Below are 17,925 nucleotides of genomic sequence, written 5' to 3' on the forward strand. Positions count from 1 at the left end.
TAATACGTTATTACATAAGGAAAGTTAGACAAATTCCTAATATACACTTATTATGGGAAATGCACATATACTGCTTTTTTCCTCAATTTAGTAGATCATGCAGACTTCAATTTCTCTAAAAAAATATGTAACGAACCGAACCAGAGCAAGGCTGGGTGTAATTCCTATGAAGCTGCCAGCAGGGGGCGCAGTATATGGAGAATTTAAATTGTAATTGGGTTGCAGTCATCCATAGCAGCTTGTGCACTCACCGGGTGGCAGAAAGAGGCTCCCCGGCACCAGTTCGACCTGCATCGGCTCCCTTAGCCCCCCAAAGGACCCCCCACACCCGTCCATCACACTGGCCACCCTCCCCTAGCCCTCCCGCCCCCCTCCATGCTGCTGGCCACCCTCTCTTAGCTACATCCATGCTGCTGGCCGCCCCCCCCGACCATGTCACATGTCATTGAAGTCTGCATGATCTACTAAATTGAGGAAAAAAGCAGTATATGTGCATTTCCCATAATAGGTGTATATTAGGAATTTGTCTAACTTTCCTTTAAAAAAGATTGACACTTTTTTCAAGATATTTTATTAAAGATTTTTTGTTATAATAATTTTTTTGTAGAAAGAACATTTCAGCAGTCTCCTCCTTATCATTATAAACAGATTACAATGACAGGTGACAGTGATATATATATATATATATAATAAAAGATTGTCCACCATTCACAGTGGAATGACCTCTGTGCAGCACATGACTAGACAACTCTTCCACAAAAGTCAGTAGGATCTCCCCCTATCTTTGGTGCCTATGATTATGAGGCTTGCTGTAAAGCATATCTCTAAATGGCGTTATAGACAGCTAAGGCAAGATGGCTGTCCCCATAATAATGTACAACAAATTAAATTAAATTTAATTACATTTAAAAAAAAATTGCAAATGGAAACAGGATGAAAAAAAAAACATCTTTCAGTATCTGTCTCCTAGGCGACATTCCCTGGTGGGGAAGGGGGGACATAATAAAGAAAGTATACTTACTGTTCCCTGTGCCCACGCCGCATCACCAGGCTCCTGGACCCCGCCGAGTGTCATTTTCTCACAGCTTCTGTGTACACAACCCGTCAGGAATGGGTGGGACACAGCCCGCTCAGCCATTCAGTGACTGCATCTGTGTCCACCCATCAGCCAGGTCGTGACGTTGAAGGAGATTAGGAGAATGCTGGCGGGGGTCCTGGAGCAGGACACACTGCTGCGTGGGCACAGGGAACAGTAAGTATACTTTCTTTATTATGTTCCCCCCACCCCCTGCCAGAACTGATTTCTTTTTCCCGACAGAATTCTCCTTTAACTCACATAGGAGCTGCTTACAAAATGCAGTTCAGATTTTTACAGGTATGAATGTGCTGGAGTATGCTAAGGATATGTTCACACTGAGTAAATATGGCAGAATTCCGCCTGCCTCATTGTGCCATAGCCTGTCTATGAGAGGACTCGCGCACCTCCACTTCAACCCCTCTCATAGACAGGCTATGGCACACTGAGGCAGGCGGGGTTCCGCGTGTTACCATACCCTAACTGTGATCTGTAGTAAAGCAATTATTGCCATATCCCTATATGTAAAGAAAAAAAAACATATAATGTATGCCCTCTGTTTATTACGGTATATTATAATAATAGCTTCAGGTAGGTAGGGAGCAGGGCAAGAAATAATTGCAAAGACCAGAGTCAGTATTAGGAGAAGGTGTTAGACCTATATTTTTGTTCCATGCCAAGGAATGTATACTATACTATACTAGCCCCTGACACAGGGAGGTAGGTCTAGCACCAAGCCGACCACTGACTCACAATCGCCCTGTAGATCTGTATGGGACAGTAGAGTATACTCTATGTGCTGACTGTAAACCATTTTTTTGCTAGTTGTAATAAGCTGTTTGCATTATATTTAACAAGGAAATGCAATAATCACAGATGGATACTGCAGCACAGCAGTGTGAGACGTGGGACATCAATCTGCCAGCGTTACTACAGCTGCTAGCAGTGATTTATGAAGCCATTGCTCTGCCGTTTTCTGCCTGCCATCCTGATCTTTATTGATCTCTTTTTTATTTGGTATTAATAATACATTGTAGGTTATCCCATTGCAGGACTGCAGCAGCTGTAATTACCGCTTCAGCTTTTCGTCTGCTGGATCACTTTTCTGCAGATCAATGTTTCCTGTTTGTAAACACAACAGAAAACGGCCCAAAACATATTGCTACTTTGGCCGGACGAGCCGACTGGCACATGTACAAGAGAGCTTAAGTGGCATGATGGCACCTACACCTTGGCATCTAAACTTTGAGATAATGGATAAAATGAATGCCCACCTACTGAAGAGCTTAGGTGATTTATATAGGACGTCTCAATTTAAAGAGGCCGATACTCAATAAATACACTGAAGTTTTGCCATTTTTGTGTAGTTTGTTAGTTTTTGTTTTATTTAGTTGCATATCCTTGCTGATTCCTTAATGTGTCCTCATCATAGTATAGGAAGGAATACTAGCAGCTTTATCCCAGTTGCTTAGTTTTGACACAATTTGAGTTTGTTAACTTGTCAATGGTAAAGGGCACAAAACATTTACTATCGGTCTTGAAGTAGACAAAAGCTTGGCATCCATAAGTGTCACCAGTTGCCATCATTGACTGAGCTTTCCACATGACCGATTCTGTTTACTGCCAGGAAATGCCACGGTTATAAGGTCCCGGTGCCTGTAAAATGTGCCTTATTTATATACTAACAATAATATTTATTTGTATAGTGCCAACAGATTCCGCAGCATTTATTATTTATTTTTTTTACACACACAATACAGGGACTACATTTACACATTACAGAATTAAATAACTAAAATAAAAGATACAAAAGGAGTGAGAGACCTGCTCACAAGACCTTACAGACTAGGAGGACAATGACAATAGAGGCAACAAGTTCTTTATTTGCCCATGGTTCAGCCATTATACATAGAATCAGAAAGTGCCTGTAAGTGTTGGGTGAGCCAGTCACACGCCAGATGTATCTTGAGGTGTTGGTGCAAGAGCTTTAATATATGGAGTAAGAAGATAGATCAGAGTCTAGCATAACCCCCAGATCAAGCTTCTTGGACAGGAGTGATGCTAGTACCACAGACTGAGAGTGAGATGTCAGGTTAAGGTTGAGTAGAGGGAGGGAAAACAAGAAGTTCACTTTTTGAAAGATTGAGTTTGAGAAATAGAGAAGTGTCGGAGAGAGCAGATAGAAAGTCACTGGTATTTTGTAGGAATGCAGGGGTGATGTCACAGCAAGAGACGTAGGGCTTTGTGTCATCAGCATAGAGATGGTAGTTAAGGCCAAACCTGCTGATGAACCAACAAAACACAGTAATCACTGAACTCAAGGAGAACAGTGAAAAACACTCCAGTGAAGTACTCAATCAAGAGTCTCCACTAATGCCCCCAAAAATTTAAATATGCAAAACAAGGGTCCGTGGAGTCTCAGTTGCGAGTCTCAAAACACGGGATAGCCAGATATCTCTAGCCTGTTGCCACGGGGTGCCTCCATGATGGGGAGAGCACCACACCACCCTGATAAATAGCCCCTTAAGTCCCACTCGTTTGCGAGTATTGGAACACAAACAGGGAAATACCAGGGTCGCCCCTTTGTGTTCCAATACTCGCAACCGAGTGGGACTTAAGGGGCTATTTATCAGGGTGGTGTGGTGCTCTCCCCATCATGGAGGCACCCCGTGGCAACAGGCTAGAGATATCTGGCTATCCCGTATTTTGAGACTCGCAACCGAGACTCCACGGACCCTTGTTTTGCATATCCAAACCTGCTGATGGTCTATTAAATGGGGGCTGTATAGCGGGAGAAGAGGAGGGGGCCCAGGACTGGTCCCTGGGAAACGCCAATAGTAAGAGGAAAAGGAGAACATAGAGCCCGAGAAGCATCCACTGAAGGAGCGGTCAGAGAGGTAGGAAGAAAACCAAGAGAAAACAGAGTCCTTAAGGCCAAGACTGCGGAGCATGGAGAGAAGGACCTGGTGGTCTACAGCATCAAACGCTGCTGAGAGATCCAAGAGAATGAACAAGGAGTAGTTTCTGGAGATCGCTTGACACCTTGGTGAGAGTGGTTTTAGGAGAGTAAAGATATCGGAAGCCAGACTATAGGAAAATATATTGTGAGCACCGCATGTGGTAGCCAATGACTATATGATGTTGAGAACCTTGGAGAGCAGTAGGCAATACGTTTTATCTACTTGGAAAAGCCATGTAATATTTTAGACTGAATCATGGACATATTGTAACATTGCCTATCAATTAGGGTTGTATATGGATCTTGTCCCAACATGGGACATATTCAAGGAAGCCTTATCTTCCAGCGTCAGCTGTTACTCCTCTCCGATCTATATGAATGATCATGACAGGTGGCCACTAACATTACCTTGGTGAGTGCTGTCATCCTACCAGTGGAGCCCACCATCTTGTCATTTTCATAGGGTCTGTGGGAGCAGCAGACATTCCATGAGGCATCTTACAGCAGAACAGACATGATAGACAGATAAATTGTCCATCAGCTTAAAGGAATGGGAAGCATCGAACTGGTGACATTGTGTTATGCGTCTTCATAACATTTTCTGTCTCCTCCTGGAGTTCTACTGTCAGCCGTGTTAAGCATTTTTCTTCTTCTGGTGCACAGGGTTACAGTAAGTGCATATAAATCCAATGGAATTTCAGTTTCGAGACAGATAAATGCTGTTCAGACAACCCAGTCCACTCATTTTCCTGTCTGCTGTAAAACAACAGACTGCTTTTCATAATGGAGTTGTCTTTTATATTTAGGATCATTTTATTTGTATCTAGAACCATTATGGTATCTCTTTACTGGAGCTTGGTGCCTCTTCTTCCAGATGACTTCCACATATATAAGACAGATATATTATTATCAGTTCCCTCTGATAATTTATGAACCTTAAAGTAAAGTCTCTGCTGCCGAATTCTTACTGAAAGAGACAAGCCTGGTATTTACCACCATATTAAAGTGATTTTCCCATAGCATAAAGAGACAGGATATCGCTGGCGTAGTGTCGCGTCTTATTATGAATGTTTTCCCGCACATTGGCGCCTACTGTTGTAGTTCCATGAACAGCCATTATAAGTGACAACTTATCCTAGTGATTTGTCATCACTGTCAACGCTATAAGATGGAAAAACTCCTTTAAGAAGCTGAATTTTAGGCAACTTTAGGAAAAGCCTATTCTCCATGCATGTTTTGTTGGCGAGATTATTAGAACAGACCAATGCTTACATCAGTTGAGATTGCTGAGGGCCTCATGTATTAAAGGGGTTATCCGGTGAAAATCTTTTTCTTTCAAATCAACTGGTTTCAGAAAGTTTTATAGATTTGTAATTAACTTCTATTTAAAAAATATCAAGTCTTCCCATACATATCAGCTGCTGTATGTTCTGCAGGAAGTGATGTATTCTTTTCAGTCTTGCACAGTGCTTTCTGCTGCCACCTCTGTCCATGTCAGGAACTGTCCAGCAGTAGCAAATACCCATTAATAACCTCTCCTGCTCTGAACAGTTCCTATCTTGGCCACAGATGTCAGCAGAGAGCACTGTGTCAGACTGAAAAGAATACACCACTACCTGCAGGGCATACAGCAGCTGATAAATATGTGAAGACTTCAATTTTTTTTTAAATAAAAGTAAATTACAAATTTATAGAAACTTTGTGAAACCATTTTATTTGAAAGAAAAAGATTTTCGATGGAGTACCCCTTTAAAAGATGTGTTGTCTCCCCTCTGTTAACCTTACAGAAAACCTGTCATTATATTCTTGCTGTCTGATCCACAAGGGCCACCCCAGTGATTTATGGTTCAAGCAGCGTAAAAGATTTCCTTTAAGTTGCACCACATTTAGGGGTTATGGTTGGCAAGATCATTCGGATAGATATATGCAACTATATGCAAACCAACATATAGACACCCATGTATCACTCTATGAACATACAGTTGCATACACCTGCCATACCTTACAGTATATATTATGTTTAGAGATTAGCAAAGCAGATTCGTTTTGCTTCGTACAAAGCAAAATTGATCTGCGGTCATATTCGTCAGTCTGCAGGCTCCGTGCTGAGGGAGGATACTGCCCACGAATTGCCTAAAAAATGCTTGGAAAAACATATATACATATAAAGAGAGAGTCAGGCAACCCACATGTATTGGACAAAAACACCATAAAATACTTTCAAACTTTATTAATGATATTTAAAAATCACCACTGGTCGATCCAACAGGTACCTATTACAGCAGTGCTTCTCAAACTATTTCTACTGGAGCCTCACCCAACAGACCAAGGCAATGCCTGGGCCTCACCAGACTGACCAAGAGGGTGCCTGGGCCTCACTATCTGTGGTGAAAGTCCATTTAAAAGCTAAAAATAATGCTAGCACTACCTTCACCCATCTCCCAAGCTCTATATACTAATAAAGCAAGTACAAAATAACTTAATAATGTTGCTAAAATGGAGATTATGGAGGACTGTGCAGATCATAGTTACTTTTGTGAAAACTGGCTCCCCAGCTGGGCCTCACCAACAACTAGGGGGCGCCTCACAGTTTAAGAAGCACTGTATTACAGTACTATACTAGGTCTGGGTCTACCCTTCCCATTACACAAGGCATGATTTCATGACATCATTCAGTTATATTGATTCGAATTGAATTGTATTACATTGTATCACTCTCTCTTCTTTATAGAAAGAACTTGTATCTTTTTGGCATAAACCAAGTATCCAAGTGGAAGAAGGAAGGTAAGTCTCTCCAGTACATATATATATATATATAATATATTAAAGAGAGCGTTTTCCCACCACAGACATTCATGACTTATCCTTAGGCTATAATATAAATGTCCGATAAGTAAGGGTCCCGCCTCAGACAACTATAATACGCAAATGGACAGAGCTTAGCCATTTCTGTAACTCTAGTACACTGGAATTGAGAAAGTCGGGAACATGCACAGCTCCATGTGGATCTATTCTGTCCACAGCTTTATCTGTGTCCATTGTATAGCAATTATAACTTTTACCGTTCTTCAGTTCCTTCTAGAAATTGATGAATAAATTGACAACTGGGTGTTACCATTCCCCCCCCCCTTGTCATAGGGGTGTGTCCCTTCACTGCACTGATTGGACAGAGTTTCAGTATGTAAGGACACACCCACAGGAGATCATTCCTTGTCCTTTATTCATTCATTTCCAGGAGGAATAACAAAGGGGCGGCACAGCGGAGAGTTCTAAGGATAGATGCTCCAGCATTGTTATTTTATAGGCAATACAATTAAAACAGACAGCTTATACCCTATCTCTGTCAGGTTTTAAGTTGTATCTGTACACAGCTTCTGTTCTTTACATTACAGTGTGAAGATTAAATGAGTTGAGTCTGAGGTTTACTTTCCACTCTCTTGCTGTGTCTGTGTGAGCAGGACAAGACCTCTGTATTGATTCTGCAGCCATTTAATCAACATTGAGACAAAGATTTACCAACACTGCTGCTCGTGTAGGTGTCTTGGTCAATATTAATAACCTCATGTAACAAGAGCGGGACGAGCAAGCACAATGTATCATTTATGGCAGTATTCAAAGATACGCCAACTATCAACTATGTGTAGTAAAAGGGCTCATTTGTATAAAGGATTAGGAGGGAAAATGTATTTTACTCTGTAAAAATTAATTACGGTAATATAATTATTTTACGGCAAATAACGCAAATTGTGACAATCTGATATATGGGAGAGGGGGGGGGCCTGGATCCATGTAATGGCAGCATGGCACTCATTCCTTCTTCCATAAAAGAGGCATTAGCATCTTATAAAGGACCTGACCCTTGGGATCCTCACTACAACTGGAGGAGATGCAGAGCTGGTTCAGCACCGTATTCTTCACTGTTTTCCTGTAAATGGTACTGCAGTGCCAAATTAAAGCCAGTTTCACTCAAGCATAATAAAGGACAGACTGACTCTTGTTTACACATTAGACCTTGTAATTTTCTGGTCAGACTAGAGATCACATTGCTGCATAGGTAGGCCACAGTGCAGCACATAACAGAGGCAGGCTGTGTGTTCAGGGGAGTCATATAACTAATGCTGATCGGTGTAAGGACATCTACATACTATATCACTGCTCTCCTGGTCCCATAGAGCTAGCAGCAGCAGTGTTATATAAATGGAGACACATACAGATAAAGCTGGGTGGGTAGGGCTCTGAGAGCTGCAAGGAGGGCTCTAGTAGCTGATAATGTAATCCTGTAGTTCACAGGAATTCAGGTGACAAAACAGACAACTTCCTGTTGCACATAAAGCAGTCCGAATAGTGGTGACATTACCCAGCAGCAGTAATGATATATATGGATACAGCTGAGCTGGGATGAAACAGATGAAACTGCAGGAATACTGTCAGGTGCAAGTGCAGTAAACAAGGGCTTCTTTAAACTACAGTACTCTAGTTTTCAAAAAAAGGCAGGTTTAATGATAAACTATAGAATTATACTACAGCATTTTTTTTTACTTCTTTTTTTTTTCCGGCAGGCTACCCACACGGGATATAGAGGCAATAGAAGATATAAAAACTGTGAGGCAGCTTGACTAACTGTAACCTCAACACAGAGAATACAGATTTGACCAGTGCTGGTTTCTAGGACTTTTTATGACTGAACATCTTTCTATAAATATATTCTCTGTTTCGGTCTATTTTTGTCCACAATGTCTGGGTTAATGCGCCTGTAACTCTTATTTCATGTAATGAATTGCTTTGGTGAATGTATAATAAAATCTAAGATGTTATTGACTGGTGCCCTGATTGATTTTATCTTGAATGTATATACACAAATCTGTGCCTTTTACTGTACAAATAACTTAGTCATTTGGGAATAACTAAGATTTTATTTTTTATTTCCTCAAATCTAACTTTTTAAAGAACTATAATCTCTTTATTGCTGTGCTGTTGCAATAGGTCACTTAAAATGTGTTGTTGTTTTTTTTCTACAATGGTAAGTGGCATTTTGCTAGAACATTCAGTAAATCTCTGGCGGTGGGGTTACCTTACCCCTGCAATCTTTGAAAGGTCTGCTTCTACTCTGCTGTGTGCCACTTCTTACCAGGCATTTTGCACAGAGCTGCAATATGGCAAAATTCCAAGACTTAGTTACGATGTAAAAGTCTACTTAAAGAGAACCTGCCAAGACTTTTTTGCTGCCTGAAACATGGGCAGCATAAAACATGGACAGGCTCGCTTATACACTGCAGCCTTCCAGAGAAATCATAGGCCACGTCTCTCTTTGCACAATGTCAGGCCCCTTTCCTGCGCACTTGGCAAGCGGGGTGCAGACCAGTGAAAAGTTGTAAACTGCACAAAAATCTGTAACTTTTCACTGCTCTGGACTAAGAAAAGGACAGTAAACAGAAATTTAATGTGACATCATGGAAAGTAAACAAATCACAAGCATAATTGACTAAGAACAAGAGGAGCTAGAAATAAATAATGAAAGTGCATATAGAACATATAAAACCCTCAGAAGTCAATGCAATGTCCCAGACAACCCCTTCAGTTTGAATAATAGGTAATTTTCTGATGACACATTTCCATCAGTGCTGCCTAGGAATGGGGCTTTGAGTCATCGGAGTTCCCAGCTGAATTCTCCCCACCACACTGCATTTGATTGGCAGATCTCTCCCTACTTGTGTATAGGCAGAGATTTATCAGTCAAGCTGGGTGGGGAGAAGCTTACTGAGACCACCACCTCTTATAGGAGTACTTGCAGAGTAAATCATAGATTATTGTAATAAGGGAACTTGTCCCTGTTTCATTATGTCAGTGGTTCAGGCAGTAGGATCTCCTGGGAGCTTCCCTTTAGGTTGGCCATAAGCGTTGGTTTGAGTGGTCAGGGCGGTACTTGTGTCTGTAATAAATCATGCAAAAATACACATATAACACCCTCTTATAGAACAAGTCTTAGTCCATAGGCAAACAGCCCTTAAAGGGGTCCCATTTTGGACTCCTACTTTTAAAGTTGATGAGAACTTGCACAGGGATCTTGTCTTAACAGAGGCTGAAAAATGTGTGTGTTGTGAGGACCCTTCGTCCGGGGGCGGGGGGTAAGATGTGTGATTGTGTCATACAACTCCTGAAAGGGACCACAAGTCTATTACTATGAAGTCCTCCATTCTCCATGTGGACTGTTGTATCCCATCTCTAGGCCAGTCATTAGTGCTCTATTAGAGTCACCCCATTGCATAAGTCTGTACAATGGTGGATTTCCCTTACCTACTAAAATAATCTAGCGACTGGGCAATTCTAGTTTACAGCCCCCATAGCTGAAGATTAAAGGGTCATATAGTGCATGCACTTAGTGTCCGATGCTTTTACCATCTGTAGCCATTTCTGTCCATGTATAAAGTGCCTCTCTGTAATGACACTCGCATTTCTGCTTCAAACTGCTAATCCAGCAATGTAGATGCCGCTCGTAGGTTGTTGTAGTTTTAAAAGCGCAATTTATGAAAGATCATTATATTTTTATAGTTTTGTAGCAGAAAGCACTTTCCCTCTCAATAATGTATGAGTTGGCAGGTTAACAAGTAAATAATGTCTAGAGATGCAATATAAAGTGTCTCTATGCAAAACTGGTTAATTTCTTTATAGTAGTTTATGCCAAATATCTATACTTTTCTTATATAGTGGAGATTAGTTACTGTATCTGTAGACTGTTATAGACTGTTACTTAGCGATGTCAAATTTCAGCAATTTTTCCAACGTAGTATGTTTTAGTACATGTTTCTAGTTTTTCAGTAGCATTTTTCCTGTTATAAATTCTGTAACATTAAGGAAACAGGACTTCCATCCCATTGAAGATAAATAGTTTTGGATTTCGACCTTGTTGTAAATAGTAGTACCCACTAGGATACCAATAAAGCTTACAGTGAGAATCAGATCTCATTGCAGTACTTGAGTCACAACTTAGACTGCTCAGTGTTGCTCTGTAATGTCCTTCATGCTGCTGTTTTTGCTTAGAGAACAGAATCCCTTCTGTGTGTATGCAATGTGTGGAGGATAATATAGAGACTAGGCTTTACCCACTAGTTCAGGGATGACTGAAAATTAGAGATGAGTCCTGCAGAGTAGAAATCTGCTGGAAAATGCTGCAAGTTATATACATTGGTACCTCGTTTTTTAAAACCTCTGTGTTCGAATAATTCAGTATTCAAACCACAGTTTTCCCAAAATTTTGTTCAGTGCTCGAACTTTGCTCGGTATCCGAACAAACCTAAGGTATTGTTCAGCTGACAGTTATTCAAGTTGTTTGGGCACCACTGTTTACAGAAGCAGGGACTTCCATCCTAATGAAGGGAATCCCCACTATGAACAGGTTTCACACTCAGCTGCAGAAAGTTTGTGCTCTTGAGTGGGCCATGTCTGTACTGCTGCTGAGTGGAATGCATACACTGTATGCATGCCTCCTGCTCAGTTTACCAGCCAGACAGGGGTTAAGCGGGTATGCACAGCATCATCACTTAACCCTCTTCCTGGTTGTCAAACTGAGCAGGAGACATGCATACAGCATTATCATTTAATTCCCTAGGGGGATCAGAACACCAAAATAATGGATGTTATGCTCCTCCCTGGGGATGTCACTTAAAACTCTTGGCTTATAGCTGTGTAATCATGTTTACAGTGTCCTCTAGTGGCAGTCACATTATCATCACTAGAGCAGAAAATCTATAATTTTGGTGGTCTGCTTCTCTTAGGGAGTTAAATGGTAATTCTCTGCACAGCATTATCATTTAACCCATGTCTGGCTAGCAAACTCTTCTGCCTCAACAGCCATACAGACAGGGCCCTGTCCAGACACTTTCTGCTCTTCAGTGAGAAACCCTGTTTAGAGCTGAGACTGTATGTCCAGAGAAGGTAAGTGATAATGCTATTGCATCACCGCTTAACTCTTCACCGCCAGTGTATAAACCAACTAAACAGGTTTACATTATTCGCTATGGGAAAACTCTGCTCTGTTCTCAAACTGCTAGGTTATGGAACTGCCTTCCAGAACGTGTTGTGTTCAAGAACAGAAGTATGAGTGTAATAGCCAGAAATAGTGCCACTTCCCTTATACACACACAACAACTTATCCAGAAAAGATACCTGTGGAGGAGTAAATGTAAGGGCCATTTTGAGAAAAAAGGCCTTCCTCAGATCTCCTTCATGCATATAACTGATGGGTCATAGATACAGTTCCATACTAGTATGACTCAGTTGGCATATTGCCATGCTATTGTTTCTTTTTTCACATGCGTTTTGGTGTGGTTTTCCCAACGCTGACACATAATCAATATAAAAAAACAAAGTAAACATATTTTCAGCTTTTTTTATTTCAACCTCTTATCAAGAGATGGTGACAAATGGGTTTTAGGAGGATGCTTAGTAGAGTAGATGTAGTAGGATATCCTCTTTAAATGTAAATAGAAGATTTAGGATTTTTTGATGACATCACAACTCCATCGCCTATATTTCTATTATATATACTTCAGTGATCTCATCAGCAGTTGTATTACATACAGTAGGTGATGCTTTTATAAGCGCACTTGTTTTGTTGCAGTCTATTTTCATCAATCTCATTGCAGGTACAAAGTCCTGTAAATGGTTCTGGTCTGAAATATTATCTGTTGTTCCCTGGTGAGTGCTCAACCTCTCTCTTTATGTTTCCTGATATCTTTCTTTCATATATGTCCTTTTGTGACTTTCTCTCTTCTGTGGATGTGTTTCCGCACAGTGATTTATTTTCTCACTTGTTTGGGCAACTTCTCTTTTCTCTCTCTTCTAACCATCGCTGTGTTATTGACTTTTCAGGGCCTTACTGCCTGGCTGAACTTTGCAGGGCTTCCTCATATTGTAACTTGTCACCTTCAACTGTCAGTGTCCTTTTAGGCTGGCCACGACTATAAGGCTGAAACAACACTGTTTTAGGGATCCGATTTTGGGAATCTCAGCACTGGCATCTCCACAGATTGAAACTTCTGAGATGACGTAAGGACTAGAGATTAGCAAACCTCGAGCATGCTCGAGTCCATCCGAACCCGAACGTTCGGCATTTGATTAGCGGTGGCTGCTGAAGTTGGATAAAGCCCTAAGGCTATGTGGAAAACATGGATATAGTCATTGGCTGTATCCATGTTTTCCAGACAACCTTAGAGCTTTATCCAAGTTCAGCAGCCCCCGCTAATCAAATGCCGATCGTTCGGGTTCGGATGGACCCGAACCCGGTTCGCTCATCTCTAGTAAGGACGTCTTAAGCTTTTTAAAGAGATAGGTAGTATTTACCTGTCGTAGCAGAAAACAGCTTTCATGATAAGCTACTGTGTAAGTACTTAGCACTATTTCTGGTTTATGCCATTTTTTATGAGTTTTCATCTCTGCAGGCTCCATTAGTTAGTGGGTAGAGCGTAACTTCTATGAAGCCTCCTAATGTGCTGCAGAAGAGGATCCTGCTCTTTTGTGTCTTTATAGTATACCCTAAGAAGCTGCATTAGCATGGAGGGCAATAAAGAGCAGTAGTGAACAGTCTAAGCTGCGAATCAATCCCAAAGCCATATTATTTACAGGTAGCTCCTCTTTGCATTTTCTCTGTCTGTCTCCACCTGTGCTGTCAGAACTCATACACTGTATTCTAAGGTATATTATCATATGCAAGAATGGAACATTAATAAGTGATCTGACCCCTGACAATCACACAGATCAGCAAATGAAAGAGATGCCATAGGGGTACTCTGTGTCCAATCTGCAAGCACATTTGGCTGGTTGCTATTGCATCTGGAAGCTATTTGCTGGGTAACCTGTGTGATATATTGGGAACCTCTTTGTTGTGTATATACATAAAACCAGTTCCTTTACCAAACTATCATCACCTATCCACCTATTCTTTTTACCTTTTAGATGTGCAGTGGAGAGAACACCTAGAATATTTGATGGTTTATACTAACAGTAAAAAACCAATCCACCCAACTTCCACATTGGATTGGAAATGAGCAATATCAATACTCATTATGTAAAGACCTATGTACCTTTTATATATGGCTACACGTGTTATTTATAACACAGGATGCATATATAATACTTGCATGTTGTAGTGATCTATTGGGTTTAGAGGTGGGTGTACCTAATCAATGATATGATTATTTTTGTTACTATACTGTTATTGTACATTTATAGCTTAGCCCCCACTGTTGGAAGGCAAGTACCTTACATACGCGTGACAATAGTTTACTTTTCCTTCTTTAAATAGTATTTATTGTTTGTTTTCATATTCATTTCCTATTGTCCATTTCACAAAAAGAAGCCTCCAGAGCAGGATTTCCTTTCACGTCAAGCAGCTTGGAAGAGTAAACCAACTGGACAGTGGTCAGGAAATTCTGAGCATCAGTCTTTCTTCACCACATAGAAATGAAAGCATGAACAACAGTCAGACATCCAGAGGGCGAAACGGTGGAGACGGGTGTAGTAATGTAGTACTGAAAAGGTCCCGCAATATGGAATTTTCTAATTTTATCATTAGAAACTTTCCACTTACTAAAGGCCTCAAATTACAGCAGGAATACTAGAAATAGGTGAACTCAATCTCCCTCCCTTCTTACGCCTCACCCCCTCCCCTCTCCAGAGACTACAGATCAGGGGGAACACCTGGGACCTACACTGATCTTCAGTGTTGTTCTTCCTAAAGGGGAACTATCAGCAGGTTAGACACATCTAACCTGCTGGTAGCCTCCTATTGTGCAGGAGATGCTGAGGGTGAAGGTATATCTCTTACCTTCATCCTCGCGCCGTTCCTATGCACTTAGTTGTTTACTCCACAGTCCGGTGAGACTATTAGGAGCACTGCCCTGCCCCCATAACACAGATCTGCCCCCAGCCGGCCCACCCCTTCTAATGATAATTAATGGAGCAGGCTGGAACATCGATATGGGGGCGGGGAAGTGCTCTAATGGTCTCACCGGACTGCGGAGTTAACAACTAAGTGCACAGGAACGGCGCAGAGGATGAAGGTAAGAGACATACCTTCATCCTCGTTGTCTCCTGCGTTATAGGGGGTTTATTAGCAGGTTAGATTCATCTAACCTGCTGATAGTTCCCCATTAAGTTGGCCATATACATTAATGGTGTCCAAACCTACAGATTTCAGCAGGACTGCCCAAAGCTTTGGCTGCCCAGGCAAAATGACAATAGTAGCTTTGCAACAGCTGGAGAACCACAGGCTCCCCATCCCTGAGCTAATGGGTAGGGGGGATTCTTGTCCCTTACCTGATGACTGATGTTGGGGTGAAATCATGCTGTGAAACAAAGCTATATTTACTTGGATCCAGGTCCAGTCTCTTGAAGGCAGTGTTTTAGTCTTGTGGTGGTTATAAAAAAGGACCAAACACATGAAGCCCATCAATCACATGACTGCCTTCTCTGTGAGTGTTCAGAAGACCGAGGCTTCCTGTGTTTGGTTACTTTTTTTCAAACAGCACAAGACTGAAAATCTGCCTTCAGGAGACTGGACCTGGATACAAGTAAGTATAGCTTTGTTCTGCAGCATGATAACAAAAAATATATATTTATTATAATGTAAACTGCAGTCATGCTTTATTTCATATCCCCTGTAGATTTAGATGAAAGTTATAATGACAGTGTCCATTTAAGCTGTCAGCTGAACAAATGTTTGGACAACAGCTATCTAATCTGTATGGCCATAACTACTCAGACGTAGATTTCTGTGTTTCGGCCATTGTTATGCCGCAGTAACCAGCATGAGACGATTGTTACTCTTGGCCACGGTTTCCTCCTTCCTATTTTTTAATGAATCACATTTATACCCATTCTCTTGACTATTGTACAGTCATGAACACTGATAGGAGAGAGGCCTGCATTATTTTGGAGGTTCTTCTGGGATTTTGTCACTTCCTGGATGAATTATCACAGATCTTTTGAATTGTTTTTGGCAACCAGTAACTATCACAAAGACTCACAACTATTCTATGCATCCTCCATTCTACTATTAGTATAGTTTGATGGATAAGGTTGTGTAAACCATGCACGGCTGATACATAACATTGTTATTAAAATTTTAGAATTTCCTTTAATGGGGTTGTCCCATCTGCTGAGAATGAATCTTGGCACCACTGTGTCCCCGCTCACTTCCTGTTTCGACATGGGCGGAGCGAGGACAGGACAAAGTGGTGCTGAGATGAATCAGCTCGGCATCGCTGTGTTTCCCATAGAGGTTACACATGTTTCCAGGGAAAATGCAAGACCTAGAGACAGTGGAGGGGGAACAAACTATACTTACCACTCCCTGAGGTCCTGACCACCTGACTGGTGTCTCAGCCCGGCCACCACTCTCAGAACTGAGAAAGGTGGTCAGGAAACTAGGCAACTGCTGTCAACAGTACAGTGAGAGAAAGCGGACAAACTACAAAAGAAAGCAGTTTTGGTAATGCAAAGCATTTGCAAAATTGCTTTCTTTTGCATTCCATATCACCTGAAAGAAGTTTAGGGCATGGGAATACGCCTTTAATGTAATCACTAAGGAGGGCATTTACTAAGACCGACGTACTCCCAATTACTCACCTCTTAGTAAATCAGGCAGGACCTGCAGTTGGCACAGGAATTGTGCAAAAATGTACACCTGCTTTTTGCCTGGTTTACACCTGTTTTCATATGTAAACCCTGATAAATAAGGTACAGGAGGAGGTCATGCCTCCTCTCCGCCTTGTCACACCGCACACAATGGAATCTGCCCCTTTTCCGTGACCTTTATATTTGCTGTCATCACAAGTTTCATATTTAACCTGATTAATTAGCTGTTTTACATACTATCTTGTGTCTTGTGTTTAACTCATTCCCTATCAGTCTACTCTGTTGGGCGTCAATTACTCGGTTAACCAATGTTCACCCCTCATACTAAAAGAGGGGCACCCGGGACTTATTTATTACTGATCTTGATCAGCTGCTGGGATCTGCATCGTGGTCAAATTTTAGAACAAACAGATTGAGGCTTTGTTCCCTTTACGGGAACATGCCATCTTATATCGGGAAAAGGTGGCCGTCTATTTATAATGACTGCCGCTATTAATGATCATGATAATTATTAGTGGCCTTCATTATGAAGAGACGGCCGCCTTTACCCAATACAGACGGCACGTTCCCATAAAGGGAACATAGCCTCAATATGTTCTCATTTGCCTCTTTCTTGACTTACTAGAAAACTGGATGACAAAAGCCAGTCTGTGCCTGGTACAGAGCATAATTAATTCTCCCCAATATGAACTAATCACTGTTACATTTTCCCAAACTTTTTATTATACATATAGAAAATGTGATAAAAATCACAGACACATTCTTACTGGATGCAGCAACCTTACGATCAAACAAAACTTATTAGAAGAGGCCTGAGGCTGTCACATCTCATGCTGTATAGAACTTTACCTTCTTTACTTTTGCTTACTGTCTTCTACTCCCCCGTTTTCTCAAAGGATCCAGCTTCTTTATTGGTTTTTGTCTTTGATTATTATCTTTGATTTGGTTCCTGACATTGTTCTTCTGGCTTTTGACCCCTAGCTTGTTGCTTGGGCTGCTCTGTTTTGCACTTTAGGCTGATCAACGTTGGCTGGTTTCTGACCCGGACTGCTGACCATTCTATCCCTGACGGGCCCTGCACTTTGCATAAGGAATGTCACCCATTTGGGGACTGCCAACTAGGGCAGGTGGTCCAAGTAGGCAGGAAGAGTGGGCTGGGCTCTTTTCAGGGCTACCTGTCCCCTATGGACATGAGTTTTTCTTATGGCGGTCTTGGGGAAGGATTATGACTTTAAACCGTACTTCTATATAGACAGTA

At 41.4% G+C, this 17,925-nt stretch overlaps 1 protein-coding gene across 1 annotated transcript in view; it reads left to right on the plus strand.

Annotated features, from left to right (window-relative positions):
- The window catches only part of HOATZ (HOATZ cilia and flagella associated protein), a 38,502-nt gene extending 29,747 nt beyond the window's left edge, over positions 1-8,755 (plus strand). The window contains exons 5-6 of the mRNA XM_069948120.1: positions 6,766-6,818; positions 8,594-8,755. Coding sequence (XP_069804221.1) covers positions 6,766-6,818; positions 8,594-8,654 — 114 coding nt within the window. The 3' untranslated portion in view covers positions 8,655-8,755. The remainder of the gene's footprint in view (positions 1-6,765; positions 6,819-8,593) is intronic.
- Positions 8,756-17,925: the final 9,170 nt, after the last annotated feature.

Source organism: Dendropsophus ebraccatus, chromosome 12, assembly GCF_027789765.1.
Source record: "Dendropsophus ebraccatus isolate aDenEbr1 chromosome 12, aDenEbr1.pat, whole genome shotgun sequence".
In the NCBI taxonomy this organism is placed as follows: domain Eukaryota; kingdom Metazoa; phylum Chordata; class Amphibia; order Anura; family Hylidae; genus Dendropsophus; species Dendropsophus ebraccatus.